At 27.7% G+C, this 27397-nt stretch overlaps 3 protein-coding genes across 7 annotated transcripts in view; 1 reads left to right on the top strand and 2 right to left on the bottom strand.

The window, feature by feature from the left end:
• Positions 1–1315, top strand: part of LOC132926535 (uncharacterized) — a 29716-nt gene extending 28401 nt beyond the window's left edge. For both annotated transcript variants that reach the window (XM_060990894.1, XM_060990895.1), the window contains one exon: positions 665–1315. In XM_060990894.1, the coding sequence (XP_060846877.1) occupies positions 665–745 (81 nt within the window). In that variant the 3' untranslated portion in view covers positions 746–1315. The remainder of the gene's footprint in view (positions 1–664) is intronic.
• The window catches only part of LOC132926534 (two pore potassium channel protein sup-9-like), an 87664-nt gene extending 75701 nt beyond the window's left edge, over positions 1–11963 (bottom strand). The window contains exons 1-5 of one of the 2 annotated variants that reach the window (XM_060990892.1): positions 11747–11963; positions 9171–9323; positions 6629–6784; positions 6260–6401; positions 3187–3388 (exon numbers count right to left, since the gene is read on the bottom strand). In XM_060990892.1, the coding sequence (XP_060846875.1) occupies positions 3187–3388; positions 6260–6401; positions 6629–6784; positions 9171–9297 (627 nt within the window). In that variant the 5' untranslated portion in view covers positions 9298–9323; positions 11747–11963. The remainder of the gene's footprint in view (positions 1–3186; positions 3389–6259; positions 6402–6628; positions 6785–9170; positions 9324–11746) is intronic. The other variant, XM_060990893.1, reaches the window with a different exon arrangement.
• A 6199-nt stretch (positions 11964–18162) lies between these two features.
• LOC132924675 (uncharacterized) lies at positions 18163–21374 on the bottom strand. Of its 3 annotated transcripts, none has more exons than XM_060989106.1 (4): positions 21155–21374; positions 20836–21099; positions 19842–19956; positions 18163–19207 (listed from the first exon to the last, which is right to left on the bottom strand). In XM_060989106.1, exons 2-4 carry the CDS (start codon positions 21053–21055, stop codon positions 18604–18606), a joined length of 939 nt encoding a protein of 312 aa, XP_060845089.1. In that variant the 5' UTR covers positions 21056–21099; positions 21155–21374; the 3' UTR covers positions 18163–18603. The 3 variants fall into 3 exon arrangements, with proteins under 3 accessions (XP_060845089.1, XP_060845090.1, XP_060845088.1); XM_060989107.1 differs by having other exon boundaries at positions 20836–21067; XM_060989105.1 differs by having other exon boundaries at positions 20836–21086; positions 21155–21371.
• Between the last annotated feature and the right edge of the window lie 6023 nt (positions 21375–27397).

The raw sequence follows: 27397 nt of genomic DNA, 5'->3' as shown, positions 1-27397 counted from the left end.
GTTAATAAAATAAATTTCAAATATTTTCACGATTAATTTTTTAGATCGTTTTCAACTAATTAATTGAGATAGATTTAACAACGATCCAAAATGAATTGTTTCAAAACTATGCGTTTTTAAATTCGAAAAAAATTTTATTCGGGTATCAGAAATAATTTTTCCAAATTTTTAGATTTTAATTTCTTAAGAAACCCTCTTTTTTACTGTAGACAAATTATACATCATGTTAACTAATAATTATTAACCGCTTTATTGGTTGATAAAATTGGATACATTGTACGAGTATTATTTGGTTGTAATTTAGAATATTGTCATGTTAATATTTTATGATTTTAAATCAAAAACAATTTCGAAAACCTGGTTTGTATTTTTATGAGACTGGGATATACATTAAATCTTAAAATTGTATAAATTGTATCACGGTATAACAATATTCTTTGTTTATAATTTATTTAAGACGTACCTAAACAATGGAAATTATAACTTTACAGAATATTACTTATACAAAATTAATTTTTATTCCTAAAATGTTTATTTAGTCCAAAGTATTCCAAACTATTTATTTTACCATTAATCATTTTATATATTATATTTTGTATACAAATATTAAAAATGCAATAAACCTATAAGAAAATATAAATAATTAATGTATATTTTTCTAAAGCATTTCAAGACAAACTCTGAGGTGGATGAAACGATACTAATGTCAAATTTAAAAATTACTATAACAATCTTACAACAATAACAAGAGCGAATTCCCAGCACCAAGTCTTATGCATCATCCTGTCATAATTATTGAAAAATTGTTTTTATGTTTAATCTATTTAATTTATTTTTTAAGTAACGGTATGATTTATAATTTATATACAATATATATTTAAACTAAGTTTAATGTAGTTTAATTTAAGTTAGTGAATATTTTAAAAAGTTTTTTTTTCATAATTTATTCATTGTAAGCAATGCCGGATTTAAGTCTCTGTAATTTTTATTCATAATTGATTAATTTATTTTACACAGTTAGAAAATCTAGAACGCCAACCTGAGGCACCTAAAACAACCTCAGCCACGAGTGTCTGTTTACTGCACCCCTGCAACCCACTAAATCCGGCACTGATTGTAAGTGCATTAAAACAATATAATACTAAAACATAATTTATTATTAATTGTTGAAATTAATCGATTTGTCATAATTAATGTAATGATATAATATATATTTCAAATATTTACCGTGTCCTAATAAAGATAATATTAAACACAATATTATATAGTTTTAGTATCTGTGGAACTATAAATAATCTATACCAATTATTTTCATTTTAAATTGTATAAGCCTTATAATATTATGTTCTTAATCGTTAATAATAAATAAATTCCTTATTCATCATTATAAGTTTTGTTATTTATTTTGTGTTTTTCTAATAACACAATGGTCGTAGTACGATAATTCACAAATAGATATGTAGGTATAAGTGGCATTTCCATAAGATCAAATATTATGATTATATATAATATAATAATTATATATATATATTGGCTTATTAAGATCAAAATTATATTTAATATTACAAAATTTGTATTAGATACAATATATTACAATTATATTAATTTCAGTTGGTACGAAAAAAAATAGCATAAAATATTGTGAATTCTGAAATAATATTATTAAAATGTTAACATTGTACACTTAACTTAAAAATTAATTTAAGTCTCCGTTGATCGGCTCAGAATTAGTTTTCTATACTTAAAATTAAAAATTCAAACATTTTAAATGAATAATTATTTTAAAATGTTACTTAATAACAACTTTTAACAATACATTTTTATCACACAACAATTTAAATTGTACCAACCTGAAACTCAATCAATGAAAACTGTAGTATGTAGTTAATATGTCCAATAAACTGCGTAGGTATATGTTAATTTATTAAACAATAAAATATGATAAAAACAATTTTTTTACAGCATATTTAATACGCCTGTTATATATTAACTTTTCAATTAAAATATATATCCATATAAATTCTTCTTAATATAAAAATTACAAATATTACAAATCAAAACAATTGTGTTAATACATACGTACATATAGCGATAATACAACATTTAATAGCTATAAGTTATAACCATTGAATTTAATTCTAATTGTAATCCCCGAAAATAATAACGGTGAATTTTTATTATTCTATTATATTTTCCAAATTGTGTTAAATCAAGATTCAATTAACAAACTTGATAACATATATTAGGTGCGTGTAATATATTTATGGAGAACACATTATTATTATACATTACCTAATATAAACTATAATAGTGTATGTAAATAAATAAAATGTTAGTGATTGTTAATTTTTATTGACAAATATTGTTCTTGTACACTACATCCAGGGAAGATAAAATTGGTACTGGTCCAATATAATATATACTAAGTAAAATACAAACTGTTTGCCGCATGTTTATTTGGTCACTGTGATGTACAAAAATCATATAAAGGTTAAAGACATTGTTCCCATTCGACAACCGAGGATAATTGACTCACGATTTATTATTATTATTATTTAATTTAAAATATTTAATAACAACGCTTCGAATTATAAATTCAATTCGATAAAGATTATACTTTTAAAAAAAATATTTATAAAACGTAATAAATTCAAATATTTTAATGCAAACTAATCATTAACCAGCTATTTATATGGTTGGTGACGATCTATTTCAAAATATAAATTTTTATATTATTATTATTAAATATTAAAAAAAAAAACTACAACTCAGAACATGTTATTCGAACAAGTATCGGAAATATTACTGTCTAAATTAAAGTTGCAGTTTCACAATAAATATATAATGTCTCGTAAAAAAAAAATTGGTTTACTTATAAAACTATTAACAATATATGAAAAGACCAATTGACCAAAAAGAGTTTATTATCAATGTGTTGTTATTCATTTTTCTGACATTGTTCAAAAGAAAATTATATTGTTTATTACTAAATATATATTATATTCTTCAATGAAACATTTATTAATTATTATGCCACATCGACATTATACTTTAACATTTTTTCAGGAGTATAATAATATATAGGTGTTAGGATATTACAGTTTGAAAGCAGATAAATGTCAGATGATAAGAGGCGTATAGGACCAGTATCGAAAATGTATTACGTGAAAAACATTTAATAAGTACCTGTAATGCGACGTAATCTCCGAAACCGATGGTGGTGAGTGTAACGAAACAATAATAAAAACTATCAAAATAGCTCCATCCTTCATATTTTGAAAAAACAGCCGCACCAGTAGTGATGATAACCGACGACAGCAGTCCGGTAGCGAACATTAAATTCATTTCCGTGGCTTCTTCCTTTTTACATTTTAAATACTGTTTGGCCCTGCAGATGAATAATTAAAATGTCTTTATGTATTTTCTGATAACACTGTTGGATATTGAATTATTGATGTGAAAACATAATAACAGAATTTCTGTTCACTGTTGCTTCTTTAACGAAGCTGAAATTACCAAAACTTTTGAAGCACGGTAAAGTAAAGTTTTAACCACCGAGTAAAATTCTCAAACATAAAAAATTATTATGCAAATTGACAGTTTCCCCAAAACTCTGACTCATCATAAACTATACTTGACTAAAAATGCAGTCTTGTAAAACGTACTAAAAGGGGCGTAGGCCCCCCCCCCCGACATTTTTAGGAAGAATTAGTTTCTATGAGACATACATTTTTGGTTATCCAAATGGTTAATTTAAAAGTGACCTCTCCCCACCACTAAATACCAAAAAAAAAAAATCAGGTCTAAGTACTCCACTTTCTACTAGTGTAATTAATTATTTGAAAAAAATTAAGATACATAATATGTATGCATTTTTAATATTAACAATTAACATCCAAGTATTATTTTTACTTTCATTCATATTTAAAAAAATAAAAAATATATATAATGCATATACCCATTATTCTGACAATATTCAAAATAAAATAAATCAAACTTGGGACAATAACACATAGCTGAGCATATTTTAAATATTAAATTTTTATCAACAAATTAACGAAACTTTTTTTAATATTTTTATTAATCACACAAAAGTCACAGTAAAACTGCCAAAAACTTTACTGTTAAATTTAAAAATTATATTAATATTTTATTTACTGGTTTTTGTTTACTAGATCAGAATTTGAAAGAAAAACTGTGGAAATCCAGGCTTTCTAAAACGTAATTATTTTTGACACTTCTTTGAAATTGAAAGGACACTTGAAACTTTATTAAAATAAATATTTTTAATTTAAACAATTTAAATGGTCTTATAATTATTTTAATATTTTAATGTTGTTTCATATTTTTAACATATTAACGATATACAAAATGTTGACCAAAAAATAAAAATATATTTGTAGGTCACATACTATACCATTACCTAATTAACCACTTGTACAATCTAAACATTAATGAAAGAATCTAATTTTAATAACATTCAGTTTAAACAATATGGTATGCTGTTTTCATAATTATATATTTTTATGGTAGTTTAATTATTCTTTATATATTTACTATGTATTGTAAGAATGATATCTTTAATATTATTTTTTTTTATTAGTCTAAATAAATTGAAAATTGCATTTATAATGATAATTCAAGTAATAGTGAAATTTTCAAGTTTCAACAATTAATATATTTGAATAAAATAAAATAACAAGAAATATTTGATGGTAAATCTAAAACATTAATAGATATATTTTTGAATATCCGATGTCAAAATTTGAACTTCAATTGCTTATAAAATATATACATGTAGTTTTACACTTAATTTATTTTTTTAATTTTAGTAGGAATAACTTATTAAAAGTCTTATCTTATATTAAATTTAGAAACTATAGGTCTTAACAAAAATACATTTTTAACAATAAAATGATTTTTTCGATTTTTATAAATTTTAAGCGCTTGTAAAAAAAAAATGTAGCTATATATTTTCAATATTTATAGTTTGTGGTATGAAAAACTTATAAAAAACTTAGTATTTCATTTTCAAATATTTTTTTCAAACAAACATTTTAAACCAATATATGCATAGCTCTGCTCAGTATCTAAAAAATATGAATATAATGTTCTCTTATAAATTATTTCTGTAACCTGTGCAACTATTATGGTTATACTACTTACACTTAGTTTTATTTCACAAATTAAAATAGTAATCATTTTTATTTTAATTCATTGTACATAAATGAAATTTTACATTTTTGGCCAATCGAATTTCAAAATGCACACTAAAAAGTAGAAATTATTTGAAATTTTCAAATATTTTTGTATTTTTTTAAAATTAATATATATAGTAAAACAAATTTTCTAGTAATAAAGCTTGAAAATTAAGTATATTTTTTAAACGTTTTGTTTAGAATAAATTTATAAAAAAAGTTTATTGAAGGTCATATACATTTTTTATGTTGGATTATAATTCAAATTATAACGACATTGGTTATTCAAACAGAAAACTCGTATAATAACGGTTTTTATTATTTTGCACTAACTAAAAAATAGAAACATTCCAATTTCACTTAAATTATCACTTTCAATACACAACTTTTAAATTGTCAATAAGTGTCGAAAATTTTAAACAATATCTCGTGAATTTTACATTAACTAATTTAAAAATAATAAAAATACTAAATAAGCACAGTTTTTTTAATAAGTGTTTGGTATTCACATTTTGGAAAAATTTGTAAAAATCACAAAAATTTCTAAATTATTTTATATTTAATATTGAATTTAATTTTTATGCCAAGGACTTGAAATTTGGAAATCTGGATTCTTATTTCATATAAATAAAATAAAATAAATTCATAATTTCTATTTAACAAGTGCGCTTTGTTTTTGGCAAAAATTGGTTTTAACCTCCTTTATTACAAATACTAATAGAAAAATGAATTATTATAATATCAATCTAAATGTATTGAAAAATATCTTTAAAATTATAGGATGATACATCATACTCTATAAATGAAATGCCATACATAAATGTAAAAATAAAATCGTATTACCTTGAAATAATTATTATTATCGTTAATTATACGTTATATGTTATTTGAACATGTGGATGTAATTTACTAATTTATCAGTTTAGTTTATAATTTAATTTTTACTGAAATATTTAATTTTTTAAACTTCTGAACTCTTTAATCATTTGGCATAAAAATTATAATTTAAGTATATTATATAGATATTGAAGTTAAAAAAAAAAATTAAAACGATTTTTCACCTCCTAATAACTACGGACGCAAATTTATTTAAACGTTCACCAATACTCTGGAACATAATAAGTCCTAATGGTATGCCCACCATAGCGTATGCCATACAAAATGCTTTTCCACCAATTGTCACTGGTGTCGAATGCCCATAACCTGTAAACAAAAAATAACACATTTAGAATCCACTATTTTTTATGGAATTTTTTTTTTTTTTTTTTTTTTTTTTTTTTTTTTTTTTTTTTTTTTTTTATTTAGAATTCACTATTTTTTTATGGAATTTTTTGTTTAATCATGTAATGAATCACAAACTCACAAATTGTACTACAAGAAAACATAACTATTATTTGTTTTTACAACATTTTAATCATAAAGCCGTATACCAATCATAGCCAAAACGACTGTGGAGAAATAGAATGCGCCCGCAAATTTCCACTGTGGTCCAGCTTTGTGAGGCTTATTTTCGATGATAGCAACCTCCATCATCCTGTAATCATCTTCGCTTATGCTGTATTTTCTTACCAAAGCTTGCTTTAGTTCTACAACCATCGTAAAAAAAATATATAAATAATATATTATGTAATATGTATAGTATACATATTATACAATATACAAAATGTTTATTAATTAAAACTGTCAACAAACGTAGACATAGGATATTATATTATTATAAATTGTATGTTACCATTTTATTATTGTACCTATTTATTTATATATTTTGAAGATTGACTTTGAATAATCTCTGTTTGATTAAAAGCATAATCAAAAATAAAAACTCTAGCCAATTAAATTACAAAAACATAAATATTAATAAGCAGTCCACGAGTAAATAAATAATTCGACATTAATTTATAGCAATAAGTAATATACCTGGCTGTTAGTAATATTCGAATTTGGAATACAGCTGTTTTAAAAAAGAAAAGGAAGTGAACCTAGCTATAATAAATAATAATATTATTCAAATATATTCGAATTATGATTAAGATTACTGAATATACGTATGACATACCTACGTTCATTTGAGAACCGATTATAATACCACACGTGTATTTACAAACTTAAACAGGTTTATTATATTACCACCTTTTAAACTTGGTCTACAAATATATTATTGCAAAAAAAGTTATTACGTACCTATTAAATATTTAATGAGAAAATAAATATCTTAAATTTAATTTAAAATTTGAAGAAAAGTTATAATATAATATGATCATTGTTTATTAATATTATTAATATTAAAGAAGATAAAAAAATTTTTCGTATTTATTTGCATACTTACATGGTATTCACATAATTACAGAGTGCCTACTCAATTTCCTATATATCTTATTGTCTGTACTTAAAAGTTCAAAAGATATTATTCTACAGAAGTCATTATTGTACTAAGTAAATAATAAATAATAATTTACAAGGACATAGTGGTAAGAAGTTTCAAGTTCCTGTGATTAATATGTTTTAAATTGCAACAAAACGATTAATGTCATCAGTTTGACCCATCCATGTTCTTTTTATTTAGTTTAGTTTATGTTTTAATTATTACCTGTTGGCGTAGTAAAAATAATGCAATCTTTAACTTTGATGGTATTTGGTACTTTGGGGATCAAAAGTATACTTATTAAAATCAAAATAATCGTGAAAACAAGAAAAACCAGGGAACATGCTTTTCTAATCTGCATGCTGTATGTAGTGAATGTCGATTGCAACCATCACAGACTTGAAACATTTAACTATTTCGTAAATTATTATTTTTTAATTTTTATACACAATGCAATTTTCAAAATAATATGATTCATATTAAGCTATTCACAGTATTTTACGGTATGTGACATGTGCATATATTATGGTACTTATAAGTTATAGTAACAATAAAATATGATATATTGATGTATAATATTATACTTAGGGCCGGATCTAGCATATTTATTACCCGGTGCAAAATATACAATTAGCGTCAAAATTAAACTGTTCATATATCCACTTATTATTTGGTAATTTAACGTCCTCCGACCAAAGACTTCCGGGAAAAGTGCGAGTGCTCCGCTTCACCCCCCCCCCCCTAGATCTGGCTCTGATTATACGGTATGATAAATGATAATTAATAATATAATACTATATGCGATATTATTGGCTTAATGTAGATCTATATTGCACATATCATACTACGTATAGAAAAATAAATTACTAAATAATAATAATGCATACATGATTTATAAAATATTGTTAATAATAAAAGCTGTCAAACTGTATCAGCTTAAAACGGTTTTTGTATGTAATTATGTGTCATTGAATTCAAATTTAATTTAATTTTAAATTTGTAACTCAATGATGTAAATACTCTTAACTTCTACTATATACATATGTACTGTACTACTGTATATATATCTATATCTATATATATATATATATATGTGTATATACCCATAACATATACAGCAGAGTTACTTTTCGGGTTTTTTATGTTCGACTTTTTTATTTGAACTTAATATTAAACTCTGCAGGTATGTTTTAAATAACTTCATAAAACCAAATGGAAAAATCTGTTCAATCGACGAGACCACTTCTTTCTATTTAGAAATATATAATTATAATGCATTATAAGTTTATAACACAACGCTTTCACACAACATTTTAATTAGCTTATTAAAGATATAGGCTAAAAGACACTACCCCAAAATCCAACCAAATAACTCCAACAAAAATAGTATGATATGTTAATTTAATATAAGTCACTAGGATTTTCTAATGTGAGACTTTTTTTAATGTTATCATCTTCATTGTCACTTCCTATTATAATTACTTACCTACTGTAGAAAATATTGTATTTATTGTAATTTTCCATAATATAAATATATTAAAAGAAAAAACTCAATATTATGTTTTAGCGTTCAATAAATGTATACACGTACATAAACAACTAATTTTTACCTAAAAGGTGATTCCATCTTTTTCTCTCAGTTTCCGATTCCAATGCATCGAACACAGCAGCTCCCACTAGCAAATATGTAAACGTGCAAACTACTAGAGACAGTGTGCGCACATTCTGTCGCTTCATATTTCTTGTTTATTCGATACGTGTTACTGAAATAAACAAAATCTAATTAAACTGCGATATATTAATATGTGCTATTGTATGTTTTGTAATATGACCATGTACATTAACATTTTAGTTTAATAAAATATGTTGAGGTCGAATGAATATTCGTGTTTGTTATAAGTATTGTCTTTTTATTTTAATTAAACATTTAATAAAAAAAAATGTTAATTATAATAATTAAAAAAATTACGTATGTGGATGAAACAAAATATTGCAAAAACGCTATGTGCTGTATTATTGAAATTATTCACAACATGGAATATGGATTATATTCGTCAAGCTATTTGCGTGGTGTTTGTTTTACTAAATTTCAACACATCGCTTACTAATGCACATAATTACTAAAATAATGACATAAATTTATATTATTATACTGGCGTTTGTCTACAATGAATTCTTCATATACTATCGTGGTTATCTGTTTTTATATAAAAATATTTTAAAGTGTTATACAATAATAATATAATATGAAAGAAAACGTTTGTCCGAGGAATAGACGTTCTGTGTTGTAAAACATTATATTGCTTTTTACTGTTAAACGTTATAAAAATTCGTTTACATAAATGGTCCACGTTATCACGTGTATTAGAATAATATTTAATCTGAAGTAAGTTAAGGCTGTAGACGATTGCGGCTACAACGATAGCGATATTTAAGACAAAAATGATTATTTTACGATTAGGCGTGCGGTTTATGTACGCGTCCGAATATGCCTCTACAGTCTACATATTATTATTATTATTATCATAATATAATCCGTTATCGCAACTATTGTATACATATAAAAAAAATAAATGATGTGTTTTGCCGTAACTCCGCGTAAGATATTGTGAGATCGCGGTATTTCGAATATTCTATATTATACGAACCGATAGATTTCACAACGCATGGTATTATATTTACATATTATAATACAGATTATTGTACTAGAGCAAGAATGAATACATATAAGCTGATCATCATTATTTAAACCATTCGTACCGTGCCACCATGCATATTATACTACGTATTCGTTTAACATCGTCGATTCTAAATAATTCCAAAATTGCGTTACCTACGAGAAGTATAATGAACTTTTTGACTTTTTTGTCTGGGTGACGCTACACGAAATTATTTATGCGCATTATCGATATACATTTACGATTATCCCGATAACAATCGATCAAACGTGAAACAGAAGAAAGGAAAATATAAAAGCACTCTTATACGTACGTATAACTCTATAGACAATAAATAAGTGTAACCAATTATTGAAGTGCAAGAAAATATTTGACAACCGTATATATAAAAAATAGTCGTTTATAGAAATTAATGGAACAAAACATAAAGTTTGGTTTATAAAATAAATATGTTTACAATTTGACAGCAACAAAAATTATTATACACACTGTTATTCACGAAGTAGAGGTGCGACTCCTTAAGTTCAAAATGCAAATGAGCTCCCCCCCCCCCCCTTTCACCCAATAAATAATAATAACAATAATCGAAAACAGTTTTGTACTTTCAATGCGATGATCAATCTATGTCAGATATAAGATATTATTGTAACTAAAAATTTATGTGTAAAATAGACAGGTACCGAGTGTGTTTCGAACATTTTAAACTTTAATATAACTATATAAGTACATAACAACTAATCGAAAACTGATAGTTAGGTACTTTATAAATTGGCAATCTCAGATTTTCCGAAACACGGAAACAATAACTTTAATATTGTTTACCCTAAGTGATATAATGTAACGATATCTATTATAATACCTTTAGTAAAAAAAATCGTAACACGTCATAGATATAGTGCGTATATAGGTAGGGAAAACATTAACGAGTAAATGTGTTATATTTTCGACCGTAGTCACTAAATCGGACACGAAAAACAATAATATAACATTATTCCGACAATTAGATTAAATCCGACGGCCGGAATAATAAAAAAAAAAACGGGAAATTGCATTACCTGCGCCCCTTGTAATTATACAGTGCGAATGTGCAATCAACAATGTTCGGTGAATGATTAAATAGAATATTATTTGATTAGACTTGTTACGTGTATGACATTTGCCTGTAATGATATATTATTATTTTTGTACACTCGATCGCCGTCATATCATAATATTATTATTGCGTATTGTTGATAATACCAGATTCGCGGGGCATCATACGACTCGGACGGATTTGCGGAATTCGAACGATCCGCAGTCGCTTACGCCATGACACTAAATATGTTTAATATTATTATTATCTGAGTGCGTTTCGGAAGCAGTTTCACAAGCTCGCGCGATCGATTGTCGTCCCGTCCTGCTACACAATAGGTACCCATAATAGCTGTGCATCACATAATTTTAAAATACGCTATTATGATACGTTTAAACCCGCTCTAAGCTTTACTATATTACAATATCATACGTACCAATGTATACTCACATCCGGCGCGATCTCAAAGCCGACGTCCTTATCGTTTTTCTCGTTTTCTTCGGCGGCGCAACGCTTTTCCGCATAATATTATTGCGACGATATCATCATATAATATTCGTCGTGTGTCCGTCGGCCGTGGTGTGCCGGTCACCGCCACCATCGACGTCGCCGCCGCCGTGCGAGAGCGCCGCCGCCGGACCGTTTATCGCGCCCGCCCCGGGTAGGACGGAGAAAATAATCGATTTTCCCGCGCGAAGCTGCGGCGCGCAGTGTCGCCGGCCCTGCGGCGCGAGATATATACCGCGAATGTCCCGCCATTTTGGGTTGCGATGATAATAATAATAATAGTACGTCATTATTGTCGTGTTGTTCCCACCATGCGTGCTGCGGCCATCGTCGTCGTGACGTCGTATTGTTAAAAATATCGTTACACAATATTGTAATAGATCATCACACAGTCGCAGTCATACGCGATTCCGCGTGGATCCGATCAAAATTCGAATTGTACACACACTATAGCCATATAACAATATCATAATGTTGTGACGAGTTTATTACCTAACTCGTGGATTCCAAATGGCGAAAACCACAAACCGATGTGGCGTTATATTATTATATACATATAGGCGCCTACTTGTTGAACGACGTTCATAGGACGTAGTCAAGTGGTGTCTGTATATATGCACATTGGACAAATATTATGATAATAACAGAATGCCGCCAATATATTATAGTAGGTATGCCAACGACCTCGCTGCAGCTAAAATAAACAGTGCGCAGCGACCAAATAAAACTCGACAAACAAACAATAATTATTTTGTAAAAAGAAATTTGTACTAGCATTTGTTTTTGATGTTGACGATAATAGTTACGATCGCTAAAATTAAATTATACTCGAGAATGTGAACTTAATGTGCGCTAAACAACGAGTTGTACTGTCAAGTATGTATATACACTTGGGTAAGACGTGCTTCTAGAAATATGTATTGAAAGACCTAACATTTTATAAGAGTATCTATTTTATAGAGGTTTATAAGATATACAAGACTTATTGGTAGACGTGCATAATTTGTACCCATTTACTATAACGCAATAACATATAGCAACAATTATACAGAAGAATCAATTTTTATTAATATTAAAGTAAATTGACCTACAACGAATAAATTTAAAGATAAGAATATTATCCAATATATCATGGTTTTTAAGATATTTTAATTTTGAACTTTTGAAGCAATGATTATGAATATTTTAAAATGATTTATTATTAAAATATTATAATATCAACCAAAAAAAGCCAAAGTTATAGGTTTTGGATAATACCATAATATTTTAATATTTTATTCGTAAATTTGGTAATATGCCAATCTACTAAAAATTACAGAATAAAATGGATTAGGTATTTTCAAAGTTCAATATTCAATATTATGCATTAATATACCAGAGTAAATGTGACCGAGTAAATATATTTGACGTTATATTAACGTCATTGTGTCCTTTATTATTATTATTTAGTTGTACTATTAGATACAGGGCGGTTTATTTAATAATCAAAAATTAGTATTTTTATTGTAAATTTTATTCATCAATAAACGTTATTATTTACAAAAACAGTCTAAAAAAAATTGTTTTTTATAAATCTATAAATTATTCATTTATTACACATTTTATTTTTTATACGATAAAGCGATCAAATGGTAGTCAAAGATGTTCTAGTGTATTAAACTACTTATGTTGCTACATAGAATAAATCGTATACGTGGTTTTTTATGATTCGAAAATATTCTTAAGAGATCAGTTTCAAAACAATAAATAATATTATGAATGCTTACCGTATAAGTATGATTCGTTGAATTCGTTTAAGATTGAACAATAGGTACATCCACAATGCTATTATTGAGTGTTCATCTATTTTTTTTTTTAAAGATTCCATTATTTCTATGATATGTATCAGTATTTTCCATCGTGGTCACTGAAGTATATGATAATATAGGTACATTTTACTTAGCCATGATAATCAAAATATCCCTATTCAGTTTCAATAATAATATCAGAAATTTCATTATTGTACACAAACAACTCATAATGTTAATGTATATATAAATTATAAATTATGATAAATAATAATATGCTGTAAACTTGTAATGAATATGTTACCAGAAATGTTGACAATTCCTAAAATCGGAAGGAAATGATATCATCGCCTAGTATATGTTATCATTTCCTAACGATAGTAGGCAAAGATGCCAGATTTTTTAAATTTAATCTGACTTATTTAAATATTACTTTTATCAAACATAATTATTAATTAATCTACTATCACCTTAATAAATAATCAATAAATAAACAAGAATTTTTTTAACATTTTAATTTACGTAATTTAAGCTTTTTAAAATTTTTTTATGATTTGCAACGTACGTATAGTTACTCATTTTTATTTTCACATGGCAAACTTCCATGACATTTAGAATTACAAATTCTAGATGCCGATCTGCAAGCACACCTGTTCGTCTTGCATTTTGTCTTACATTGACATCGGGTATATCCTTGTGCCCCTGAAATACTATTTACAGTAGCTGCCTCCCGAAGTGATAATGGTTTTTCTGTTTGACCTGCCGATTTTAAAACAGTTCTTAGATCCAATAAATTTGCTTTGCAAGGATTTATTTCTGATCTTGTGTACATATGTTTTAGAAATTCACTTTCAGTGCCTACAATTTAAAAAAAATAATAATACATTTTTATAACGCATGAGTTTGAATACGAAGATGATTAAAACGTTAATAAGAATACTAGTGTACTTCTTACATAGCTTGTATAAATCGTCCTTACTTCTGTTACAACCGCTAATACATTTCTTGGTGATCCACGAGCACGATCTACATCTGGAATATTCAGACGTACTGTAGTTCCAACACACATTTGTATCGAAACAATATTTATTAATTTTTACAGTAAAATATACATTTTTAATATCATTTTATAAAAAAAATAAATTAATAAATGTCATTTTATGCATTTTTTTATATATATATTTTTAGATCATCAAATTTCGGGCCCTAATGATAACATTGCCTAATAAACTACGGAAATGATGACAATTCCTAGGCGGTGATAACATTGCCTTCCGCTTTTAGGAATTGTCAACATTTACTAGGAATTGTCGTCATTTCCTAAATTTTCAACATTTCCGGTAACAAAATATATACCACTTAAGAATAAACATAAATGTCTTATTATCGTGTTTAACACGTATTATATATTATTCAGTACATAGATATATTCGTACACCGAATTGGATTAAAATGTTTTCACACGTAAGCACGCCATGCAATTTTTTTCGAGTCTAACTTATTTATTGATATGTATAGTAAGAATATATAATGTAATACTTGCATATATATATATTCATTTAATTAAGCAGTATTATTACTAGAAATCAAAACCAAATTTACTAACCTCATTAGTGCATCCAAATATCCAATATATTTATACAACGACTAGAATTAGAGATACTGGAAGGAATTATACATTTTACATAATCATAGCTTCCTCGCTTGATACGTATAAGGAGATTTTCATGAAATATAAACATTATTGTAATTGCTTGAGAATTGAAAGTTAAGAAATTTCAATTTAAAACAAGTAATAATCATTCAATAAAATATTCGTTGTATGTTATCAGTAATTTAAATATGTCGGATATATTATTATGATTTTTATTTAATTAATGTCAAAAAACATTTAGATATCTCAGTATTAAGTAGATAATTTGAGTAAAAAGTCGAGAGAAATATTATTTTTAAAATAACCTAATTATAATATTTACAAATGTAATGTTTACAATCTAAAAAGTTTTCCTATAATCTATAGTTTGATAGTGTTGGAGTTGGACAACTACTTAACAATTATATATATCCTTGTTATAACTTATACGTTTAGATAATTAAAATAGGAAAACATTAAAATAAAATAAACCTATACCTATAATATGTAATGATGTAGGTCATTAAATAAAAAAGACAAATATAAAAAGATTATCCATTAATAAAATAATAACATATAATACATAAACCAACCTACTTTAAAATTTTATTTGTTATATATTCGTATAGTATGGCGAATACAATATTGTAAAACAGAACTGAGTTATTGATATTTTCTTTTTTTTATTATATTTTTAACAAACTGAAAACAAAATTAAATGATTTTTTGAAGAAAAAACAAATTAAGCTAGTTTTATATCAATTATTGATAAAAATATAAATAATTACGACAATAATTAATGTACGATATAACATTTCGCCGAAGATAAATTGACGGCATAATTTGCTGGTGAATATTGACATATTTAAATTTATATTTTTGTAATTATATTAATTCTTAAACTATATCATAAGATGTGTATAAATTATAATGGAAACTTTTTTAGTAATCTATAAAATAATATTATAATTTGTAAAATAAATAAAAAGTAATAAAAATAATTAGGTATCTATTATACAAATACTACTCCCCTCGACTCGCTTCGAGATAGTTTAAATTATCTATATAATACATATATATTATTATTAGTACTTTTTTAATTTTGAAGCTTAACCTAATTTTTATCAACATTATTACGGAAACTAATGAATTAATGCTGTCATGACAATTTATTGTAGAATGGTGTGAATATAAAAGTTCATAAAAGACCTAACTGTAAATAGCTTAAAGCTTGTATAAATATTTCAGAAATATTATTAGTATATACTCATATATATTATAAACAACAATATTTAAAAACTAAATGGACTACTTACTTTGCAAGTTGCCTTGTAATAACACAGTTAGCGAATAATAAATAATAATAAATTATAAATTATAAGTCTCAAATCTCTACAATTAATATATTTTAAATAACTAAAATTGATTTAGGAAAAAATATGATTCTTCATTTGTTTAAACATCAAATTACATAATAATTTGTAAAACATACTTACGAGATACCTTTTATTACATTTTCAAGCTTTTTACCTACAAACAGAAATCTCGTCAGTACAATTTTTTTTATTTTTTTTCTCAATACAATATTAAGTACACAAAAAAGTTGATCGCTTGACTGTAAAGTAGGTATCAATAGTGTACTTTGTCATTTAGTAGGATACTGTAATAAATCATTGCATACGATAAATGATTCTGAGTAGAAAATGTCCGTCAACCTATACATATATTACATAGCATATTATATTTATTGCTATAATTATCGTAATTGTTTTATAAAATACAGTAGGCATTGATGGTATAAATAGGCAATAGCTTAAAATTAATCTAAATAATATTTTTTAAATGTAATTGTTCAATGAATAAAATAAAATACAATGATGTACATACCTAAAGTATTAAGTCCCCAAAAATATTTTTGAATATTGTAATAAAATAACTATAGGTACTTTGTTTAAATATCCAATTTCGTCAAAAATGGAATATCAAATGTCTATAAATTACCCGTAATTTTATATTTGTAGGATTTTTAGGCTTATATGTAAAGTATTTATAAGAAAACTTGTTTAGAAATATTATCAAGCCTTAATTAGCTATAAAAATTGAATATTTAATATACTTCAACTACAAATTAATTTACAAATTTTTGTGGTTTTGTTAAATGTTAACTTTAAATGCTCATAAGAATTTTATTGGAGATTTACGCTCAACTTACTTTAATTTCATACGCACATAAAGAACTTTTGAGAACCTATGTATTGCATTTTCAAATTATTGGCCGATTATTTAATTTTCTGTTGACATGCATCGAATATAATTTTTGAAAAATCAAAAATTTGTTATTTCTTCAATTAGCTCAAAAAGTATCAATATATTAAGTCCGTGTATTTATTATAGTATTATACGTATTTATATTAAAATATTATATATAACAATATATTACTAGATCCTACATTAATAAAATGATATATGCATACTGCTGTATAATAGAGCAGGTACTCATACTTTAAACATATTACACGAAATAACGCACTGTGCAAAGTGAATGTCAGCATGGACAGCACGTACCTATTTAAATGGCAAGCATTGTATTATACCCAATTAAATAAATAACAGCATGTAAATTATATTTATTACAGAACGTGGTCGTGTTCATTACAATAATGCTTGCTAACCTTTAGGTTAGGTTTACACTCGATGGAAAATAAAAGAACGTTTCCTCGTCTACATTCTCCATTGCTACTGCGTATTTACTTCTATATACTATCGGTAGGTACGTACAGTAGCAATCTATCTGTGTGTGTCATGCTAGAGTTCAATGTGTGACACAATAAACATCTGGTGTCGAAAAGAAAAATTACCACTTTCCGCAAATCAATTATCAATATTAATTTTGCCCTTATACCTAATAAAAACTAAATATAAAAATACATTTTATAATGGTATATTTACCAAAATATTGTATACACATCATAGATTGAGTTATAGATTAAAAAATTCAAGATTTAGTTTTATGTATGAATTAACACATTCCCGACCACAGCATATTTTGAAAAGTCGTTAAAAAATAACCACAACATAAAACATGCAGGTATTATACACATTATTTTCTTTATGGGCTAACTTTAAACAAAAAATGTACGATATTTAGCTAACCCTCGGTTTAATCTTTAGAATTAAGTCAATGCGCTTTATAAACAGGGTAACATTATTATATAACTACGTAGGGTTTAAATTTATAATCTACCAATTTCCGGAAAAATTCTCGGTCGGGTCGAACTGTCGCGTGAATCGAAAATAATAATAACGGAAAAATTCAGCAATGAAAAACAAAACATAAATCTCGCGGATTGGACGTCCACGACGCGATTACTGTTGCATGAACACCGTGAGCTTGACGACGATCGAGTCGCCGGCCGCGTATCGCCTGTACGTCAGCACGTCGTGTCGGAACTCCATGGAGGCGCAGACGGCTTCGGCGGCGACGGGCTGTCTATGGCCGCGGTTCTGCGACGGGTTCTGATGTGGCGGCGGCGTCGGCGGCTCGGCGGCGGTGCACCGGACGTCGTCCCAGATCCGGGACACGATGTCCTCCGGGCCGACGTCCGTCTGATCGAGCACGCTGAGCCGGAGCCGGTGCGCGAACGGCCACCTGAGCTGCGCGTCGTACTCACCGGCGACCGGCTCGGCGGCCACGCGGACGGTGCGGGCTGTCAAGTCCGAATGGACGGACAGCGAAATCCGGTAGCTGCGGGGTGACACGTAAAACGGCGGGCTGCGGGCCAGGCCGTCCGCGCCGAACGACAGCCGCCAGAACGCGTCCACGCGCCAATAGTACACGAACGCGGTGGTCAGGCCCCGTGGACGGCCACTACCGGCTACGGAGCCGTCCTCGACGGTAGACACTGTACCGTTGTACGTACCGATCTCCCGAAGTCTGTCGGTGTCCACCGCGGCACCGGCACTGGTTTTGCTGGAAATATCATGTCGTATGGAATATTAATATTATCGACGTGCCGCGGATCGATATTATAAACGCGTATATGCATTCAGGAGTGGATCCAGGGTGTATAATTTGGTGATAGGAGAGCCATCAAATATCAATATGGATTATCAGAGTTATTAGATATTAGAATTGATTGACATCAAAATAATGATAATGTTTTTCATATCGAATTAACTGCAACGTGTAATTTTTATCGAATACTCTGCTATAGTAACTTGACTTAAATTACTGAAATGTTGATATAAAAATATAGTGTTATAGCTGTACTCCTGTGTCCTGTCTGTCATCATGCGTATGCGTATTAGTGTATAACTAATGAATATATTTTTTAATTTATAAATTTATTACATATTATACCTAAAACATAAAAAATAAAATTTCAATTTTTCTGGTGTTTTAGGTATTTTCCGTAATATTATATGGTATAGAAGTATAATATGACGTTAAAGTAACAACGCACATATCATAAAAAAGCGCTTTACAAATGTGCAAACTACGATAACAAACACTGATATTGTATAGTGGGTTATGATAAATATGAGAAATACGAGTTTGATTGTATCTTATTTATATCGATTTTTAATACTTTTAATGTAGGTACCTTATGATTTGTCCACTCAACAAAATGCGTTCCATATGAAATAATCGTTGTTTTATGTTTTCCGCATCTGCTGTTAATAACGATTCGATGCGGTGCAGTCTCGCGTTCGTCTCGTCTGAAATTAAAATTGCAATAATAATACATCGATATTAAACTTTACTCGATAGTTACTAATGTTATTATAATCTAAAACGTACACGTTTTTTAGTATATTAAATAAATCTATGCAAAGGATGACAACAAATAAAAATGAACATAAAGTATATTAGGTATAATCCAACTATTAAGTTACTTTATTATATAGATTGTTAAAAAATGTAATATTGTGTTTTATATCATTAAAAACAAATGATTATTAATATATTAATAAAATAAACATTTTTCACATAATCTGCATCCTTCGTGTTAAAGTATAATATTATATAAGGTAGTGCACGAAACTTACTATTTAAAAAAAAAAATTAATGACATATTATATGTTTGTTGTTGAATGCCGAAAGAGAATGTTTAAAGACACTTTCGACTAGTTGAGAAAATCTTGTTTTATTATTTTTTTTGTATAAAATACAGATTGGCCTCGACGCACGAATAATAATATCGGTACTTTTTTATTCATTATCGTCAAACATAGCTCGACAGTTAGATTACTACAGTAATTACTATTTTAATTATACGTGCTTGGCTGATACAACTATAATATAATGATACCTATTAAGTTTTTTTTCGCTACGTTTTAACCCTGCATCAGTGTTATAGTCAATGTTATTTATCGGATAAGATAAAATAATATTGATCTTAAGTCTTGACTTTCCCACGGAAAGTAACTACATTTTAAATATAATAGAAAATAATATATGATATTATAATTATGATGAATAATAATTATCATATAAATTATAATAATAAATAATATCGTCCTTTGGACGATGCGATATCGACTACCTATGTTTATTATGGATAAAAATTATAGAGATTTATGTTTGATATATTATACTTATGTTGCAAATGCCGTGACAAAACCGCGAAAACTTTCCCTCGGCGGTTGCCACAATACGGTCGGTGATGACTTTGCACGACGTGTACTGTACGTCGATGGCGCCGTCCGACGTGAAGTTTTCTGGAAGTCCGTTCAAAAATGAGACATTCTGTTGAGCTACGACCGTAGTCTTCAATAATAAGCCGATGGTAAATCCTACGACGGCGGCAGTGATCATCGCCACAATCTTCTTAAATCATACGAACGTGCTATATAAACGTACTATGTATTATATTATAAATATTATAAATTATTATATAGATTATAGGTAACCTACTTATATATTAATATATAGTTGTTGCGACGTGACGTTACGGCCGTGTACTGCGTCAGTTTTGGTAATAACCGTTGACGGCATATAATAGCAGTACTCGTGAATTGTGTCGGTTCTGGACTTAACAAGAAACTAAAAATCTCACCCAAAAAAAATCTATTTCTACTTCGTTACGAATTCGGTGCACAAGTGCATATTATACCACATGTATAAGCGATCTATAACGCGGCCCTATGGTCGTTCCTAATTTATTACTATGTTCAGATAATAATGAAGCTATATATATACATACACGTATGGACAGTATGGTATAATACTAGCTCATATATAGACCTGTGTAGACGATTTTATTTTATACGCACCACGTCCATCAATGTGGTAAAAATAATTCACAATACGCGTTATACACTTGTGAGCTGCCCTGTAATAACATACATCTCAGAGACGGTAGGTACCTATAACATAACAATCATAATAGTGTGCTGCAGGAAACGTAGCACATAGAATAAAGAGAGAAAAAACTTTTACGATATTGTAATTCTTCCGCACATACATAATACATACATATATATATATATATATATATATATAGAACTACGATATTTTAAAATATTAACGAACAGTATTTTGTGTGTACTATATATAGACCTCACAGAATCGCATGGAAATAATATCTTGTGTGTCCCGTGTATCTCGTAACTCGTAAAAATTAAAATCTTTTTTTAAAAATGCTTGTTTTACGTGATATACTGCGTCCAGACCCAACAGGTGTCATTCATTATAGTGTGTTCTCATAATCGTGTATATATATATATATATATATATATGGCTACGACGTTGTAATGTGTTTCCATCAGAGAACTTGATTAGTGCGTTAAAAAACTATAAAGGAAGACTGTCACTTTATTTTAACAGATCTATTATATTTTATTCTAGTTTTATTTATTTATAATTGATTAAAGTTGCTCAATTGTCAATATTGTTTAATAAATAATTATAATAGTATATAACTCTGAAAGATAAAGTCCTATAAACACGTCCAATAATTATAATTGGGCAAGATCACAATCATAAAATCGTATAATATATACATATCGTTTATATTTTGTTATAATGTGTCGTAATTAGATGTTTTAATACATCTATAAAATAGATAGTGCCGTAGAGCCGTAAAATGTGAGTAGTTAAGTATAAGTTTTTACAGATAAACGTACCTTCACAAAACTGTGTAGGTCGTGTTGAAGGATTTATTATGAAAACTATTGCAATTTTCAACAAAAAACACCATGGGCAGAATATATAATAAACGACTATAATATTGTATAACTTATTATTTTATAAAGAACTACCAACTTATATGGCTAAATACACGTACATATTTTTCTAACCAAATTCTACTATTGATCAGATTTGTGGCAAAAATATTATATTGATTTAATTTTGTACACTACAGTTTTACACTTTTTTACTTATATAATTTTTTAAAAATATTTGAGAACCCACGTTCGATTTGGGCTGTTTTCGATGGGTAGAAAAAGAGTCGATGTATAATATAAAGAATATAAATTAAAAATACTGTTTAATAGTATGGTCAAAAACTCAAGACTAATGCTCTTACTCGGTGATTGACACTCCCTTCGTAAAATAAACAAAAATCTAAAAACATTTAACCAGTAACAATTGGTTTTCCATTCCCGTGCACATGTCGCATTAGATGAACTCCTCTTCAGATTGTCACCCCATAGAAATGTACATGCTCCTTCTCCGCACTTTTTCCCTGTGATGTTAATCTATAAAGACAGTGCTGAATTGCCTTATTAGTATGCCATTACGATATACTTTACTCAATATGTTATGTTCTTATGACATGAATCTTAGTTATTATACAGTGCAGGTACCCCGCCTACAACAACTTTAAAAAGTACCTACCCAACTTAAAAATTGAACTTAACTTAATATTTTAAACTGATTAAAAGTGTAGAAATTGAACAGAATTTTATAAATTCACCTAGTGTAGGATTACTAAAATACAATATAAATAATATAATATTATTTAATTTATACTGATAACGTTATTATGACGCAAACCGTGAATGATCAAACCAATTTCCTATTAAACACGATAAAACGCGCCCACGAATAAAAATAATATTATTAATGATGTTATGATATTATAATGATACATATAATATGTAAAGTAATATATTAATAATTCAATCATTTTATCTCAAAATATGATTAGATATATTATTTGGAAAAAATAACATTAATAAATATAATTTAGGGGCTTTGGTTGTTTAAAAATAAGGTTTATCAATCTTTGAACAATTTTAAAAGATTAAATTTAATAAAAAAAAAAAATATTAACATTCATAATTTATAATATAATGGCTATGTATCCATGATATGTGTGTCATGTATATATATATTATATATATATTAAGTACAATTTCCGGACACTGTGATATTATCTGCTTAATTAATTTGTATTTATCAAACAAATGCCAAAAAACAAAACAACATAATATGATTTAATAACCATATTATAAATAATATTATACACAGCATTTTAGGTTCACGTTATCGATGAACTCATTAAGCGATCGACCTACGAATCTTTGGCAATACTGCGGTCTGCAATTATAATATATACTTGAAATAAAATGTTGCTAGTTAAACTCTTAATCGAACATTCGCGTTGGATATCATAACATAATATTATAATATATTCATATTAGGTATGAGTAACGATTAATGTATAATGATTACAATATTGATGATTACGTGAAGTCAATTCGATATTGGCACAATTAAGAACCTTTGAATATCAACATAATAATAATATTATTGTTACGCGTGCAACGACCCAATCTCAATAATAATACAATATAATATTGAACGCGGGTTACGATGAGCAATTAGCCAACACCCGTTTTTTGCGATAAATCGATCGATCGAATTCGCGTGCATTACATGAATTATGAATATATTAATAATATGGGTACATAGATAATACTTAAAATATGGAAAATAAAATACCTAGCCAAATCGATTTAAATATTTTAAATATTCCATTACTGTTGTTTGTTTATTTATTTATTGAATTTTATCGGCTAAACGGAAAATGTAAATAATAATATTATTGTACAACACAATACACAACGATTGATGATGACCTTCCGCACGTGTGTACAGTGTCATATATATATTATTATTATATCTACATCGCGTGTTGTATTAGTCGTCGTATTTTTAATTTCCTGCAGCAGGAGCGTAGTAAAAGCATAATTTTAGTTTCAAAGAAACTAGCTGACTGTAGGAGTGGCGCATGAGTGACGTGCAGGACGTGGGGTCGCGGTGAGCAAGGCGGAGGTGACTCGATTTAGCTGACTGCAGCTGTAGTGCTAGTGCACAAACCGAACAAATATATCACTATTATACTCGTACACACAAAACATCATTTTCTTAAACATATACTATAACGGAAAACGGTCTGTTTTCAATGAGAATTCGATAACTATTCGTTAGTGATGAATGATAATAATACGTATATTATGAGTACAGCGTATATAGTTATAATTTTATTATTCACATTTGCACCACAACACAACGTTCCACACAACGATATAGACCACTATATCGGATTCTATAATAATATTATAATATTATAATATAATATTTTAGTGATTCGCACACACCCATATAAAAATCTAAAATGTCATATGTATTCAAATATAAATCTCAAAACGCATAAGTATTGAAAATTTAAAAAGCAAAAATTTCATCGAAACTAGTCTGCAATAAATCTGTTTTTATAATCCATTAATTCATAATCCTTTTCTTTTCTGTTTCCTTAAATTATATAATATTAATATATAACAATAATATAATAATAATATAATATTTATAATTTTCTAAGGTATCAAGTTTCTATTTACATTTTACTGTAGCTAGTTTATGTTTTCACGATATATTTTATTGTATTTAATATTATAATAAATTATAATTGTTAATAAATAATGGCACACCAGTATTTCGATGTATTTTTTCGTATAAATTTGCATAACTATTGCATTATGAATTTATGCATAATATGTATGACAATATTTTTTTCTCGTAGATACTAAATATTGAATTAAATTAGAGAATATTATATAATAATTATTTATTATTGACAGAATTCAAATTTAGGTAAAATCCTTAAACTATATTTTAAGTTTCAACCTAAATTATTTTTTTTTTAAGTATTCCTTCTATCAAGGTAATTATAATAAGCCATCAAATAGCTAAAAAAATTAAAATATCGTATAGTTTTTTTGAAAAATCGAAATAATTAAAAATGTTGAATGTTTAACAAGCTACGGTGCGCATGAAGACATAAATTAATTAACTTTCTGTGAATTTCAAAATACCATAGTCTTAAAATATAAAAGTTATTACAATTTACAATAAATATGTGATACGATAAATTCATTATAGTTTATGGGCGATATTTACGTAAAAAAAATTATTATTACATACATTTAATATTTGTACGAAAAAGTATAAAATTATTATGTGAGGACGAGTGTAGCTGATTATGCAGTAACATTTATACGTATGTAACATGACATAAGTTGTTGGATATACTAAATCGAAGACGAATGCAATGGATTTTAAGCAAACAATATGTTTATAACCCATATTTCCATTTGTGTCAATTTTACTTGGGGTAAGTACATTTTAATATTAATTTTCTGTTTGAATAAATATATCGACATTAAGAGGTGCCTTAATCATGTATTTGTATTTTAATTTGTTTTCGCTTCCGATGCAAGGTGTTAATGCACGCGTCCAATTTCTAACCATAGGGACATAAAGTAAAAAATAGTAAACAGAGATTAAAGCATACATAATAATTCATATGTTTGAGCGTTTCAAAATCTAAACACGTGTGTACCGCTACATGTATATATGCATCAGGTTTATAACCGAACACTGTACGTGTACCGGTATTTACTTTTTGTATAAACAACCAGATTACACATATAAATAGGTATTATATTATACTAATATTAATATTTATAAACCGCTCTGTGGGATTCGGCTGGAGTTTTGAGGGGGGGGGGGGGGGAAACAAGTTTGGTTTTTGAAAATATTATATACTCGACAGTATTATATAGCGTGTAAGTATAATATTATCTCTGGAAAGAAATTATTTTCTATACCGCAATGTATATTATAACATAATATATATATATATTACAGTTCGAGTGTGTGACTTCAAATGGGGGCTAATCGCTAATCGAAACAGATTTTACATCAGTGATCAGAAATTATTATTATAGTAATATTATAATGTTATATATCTCGTGGATTAGTCGGCCTAACGTTTCGGAACGACAACCAGTTTAGCTGATGCGAATGACTTTACATCAATAATGTACGGTTTGGTGTTTGGCATACATATATTAAACAAATATTTAGACTTATAGTGGTGGCAGGGTAATTTTTTAGCGTCACATTTCGTGCGTGGCCACGAGTACTGGGGTGTCTACAGAAGTATCGCGTACTGCAATATTATAAGTGCGCAATTATTAAATTTGTTAGTTATTCGTACACAAAAATACAAACGACCGACACCGTAATAAAGTATCGAAAGACCACACGAGTGTTGCAGCTGCAGGTGCAGTAGGTGCACGTTTTAATATATATATATTATAGGTCCTCGGCGGCGCAACGAGTACCGCAGCATAATAAAATATAATAGGCATAACTATAATAATTATTCATGCTTGTTTCGACATTTTATAACGGCGCAAGTACATTCAATTATTATTAGTATTATTATTATTATTTTACCAACGCGTATGAAATAGTGCTGTTTGCCGAGTGTAATAAAAACACGACGCGCTCGTCGTTATATGTTTACATCACTCGGAACAATAAGTATATATAGTGGTAACAATAGAACGTTTTTAACTGCAGCCAATCGGTACTTATAAACATATAATACATATAATATTATCGTATATATATATATATAAACACGCATATGCCTACACATTTGCGCATCTTCCAGGTAGTCGCCGATGACGACGACAGTATATATACTTATTATAATATAATATACCGTTCACCCTTCACACGTGTACGGTGTACCAATACATAAATATATAGTATAAGGGTTGGTACCGTTCTTAGAACTCGCCCTCGACGCGATCGCCGAAACGCTCGTCCTGCGGCATGCGTATAATATAACGACCC

The sequence above is a fragment of the Rhopalosiphum padi genome, chromosome 3, assembly GCF_020882245.1.
Source record: "Rhopalosiphum padi isolate XX-2018 chromosome 3, ASM2088224v1, whole genome shotgun sequence".
NCBI lineage: Eukaryota > Metazoa > Arthropoda > Insecta > Hemiptera > Aphididae > Rhopalosiphum > Rhopalosiphum padi.
This window is presented reverse-complemented; position numbering and strand designations above follow the sequence as displayed.

Bases quoted from the DNA above. Each gene is read 5' to 3' on its own strand.
- LOC132924675 (XM_060989106.1), bottom strand. From the start codon at position 21,055: ATGATCACTGCCGCCGTCGTAGGATTTACCATCGGCTTATTATTGAAG. The intron at 19,957-20,835 runs GTATAATATATC...TTTTAATTTCAG, and splicing joins TCACGGCATTTGCAACATAA to ACGAGACGAACGCGAGACTG. The intron at 19,208-19,841 runs GTACCTACATTA...TGATATTTCCAG, and splicing joins TTGAGTGGACAAATCATAAG to CAAAACCAGTGCCGGTGCCG.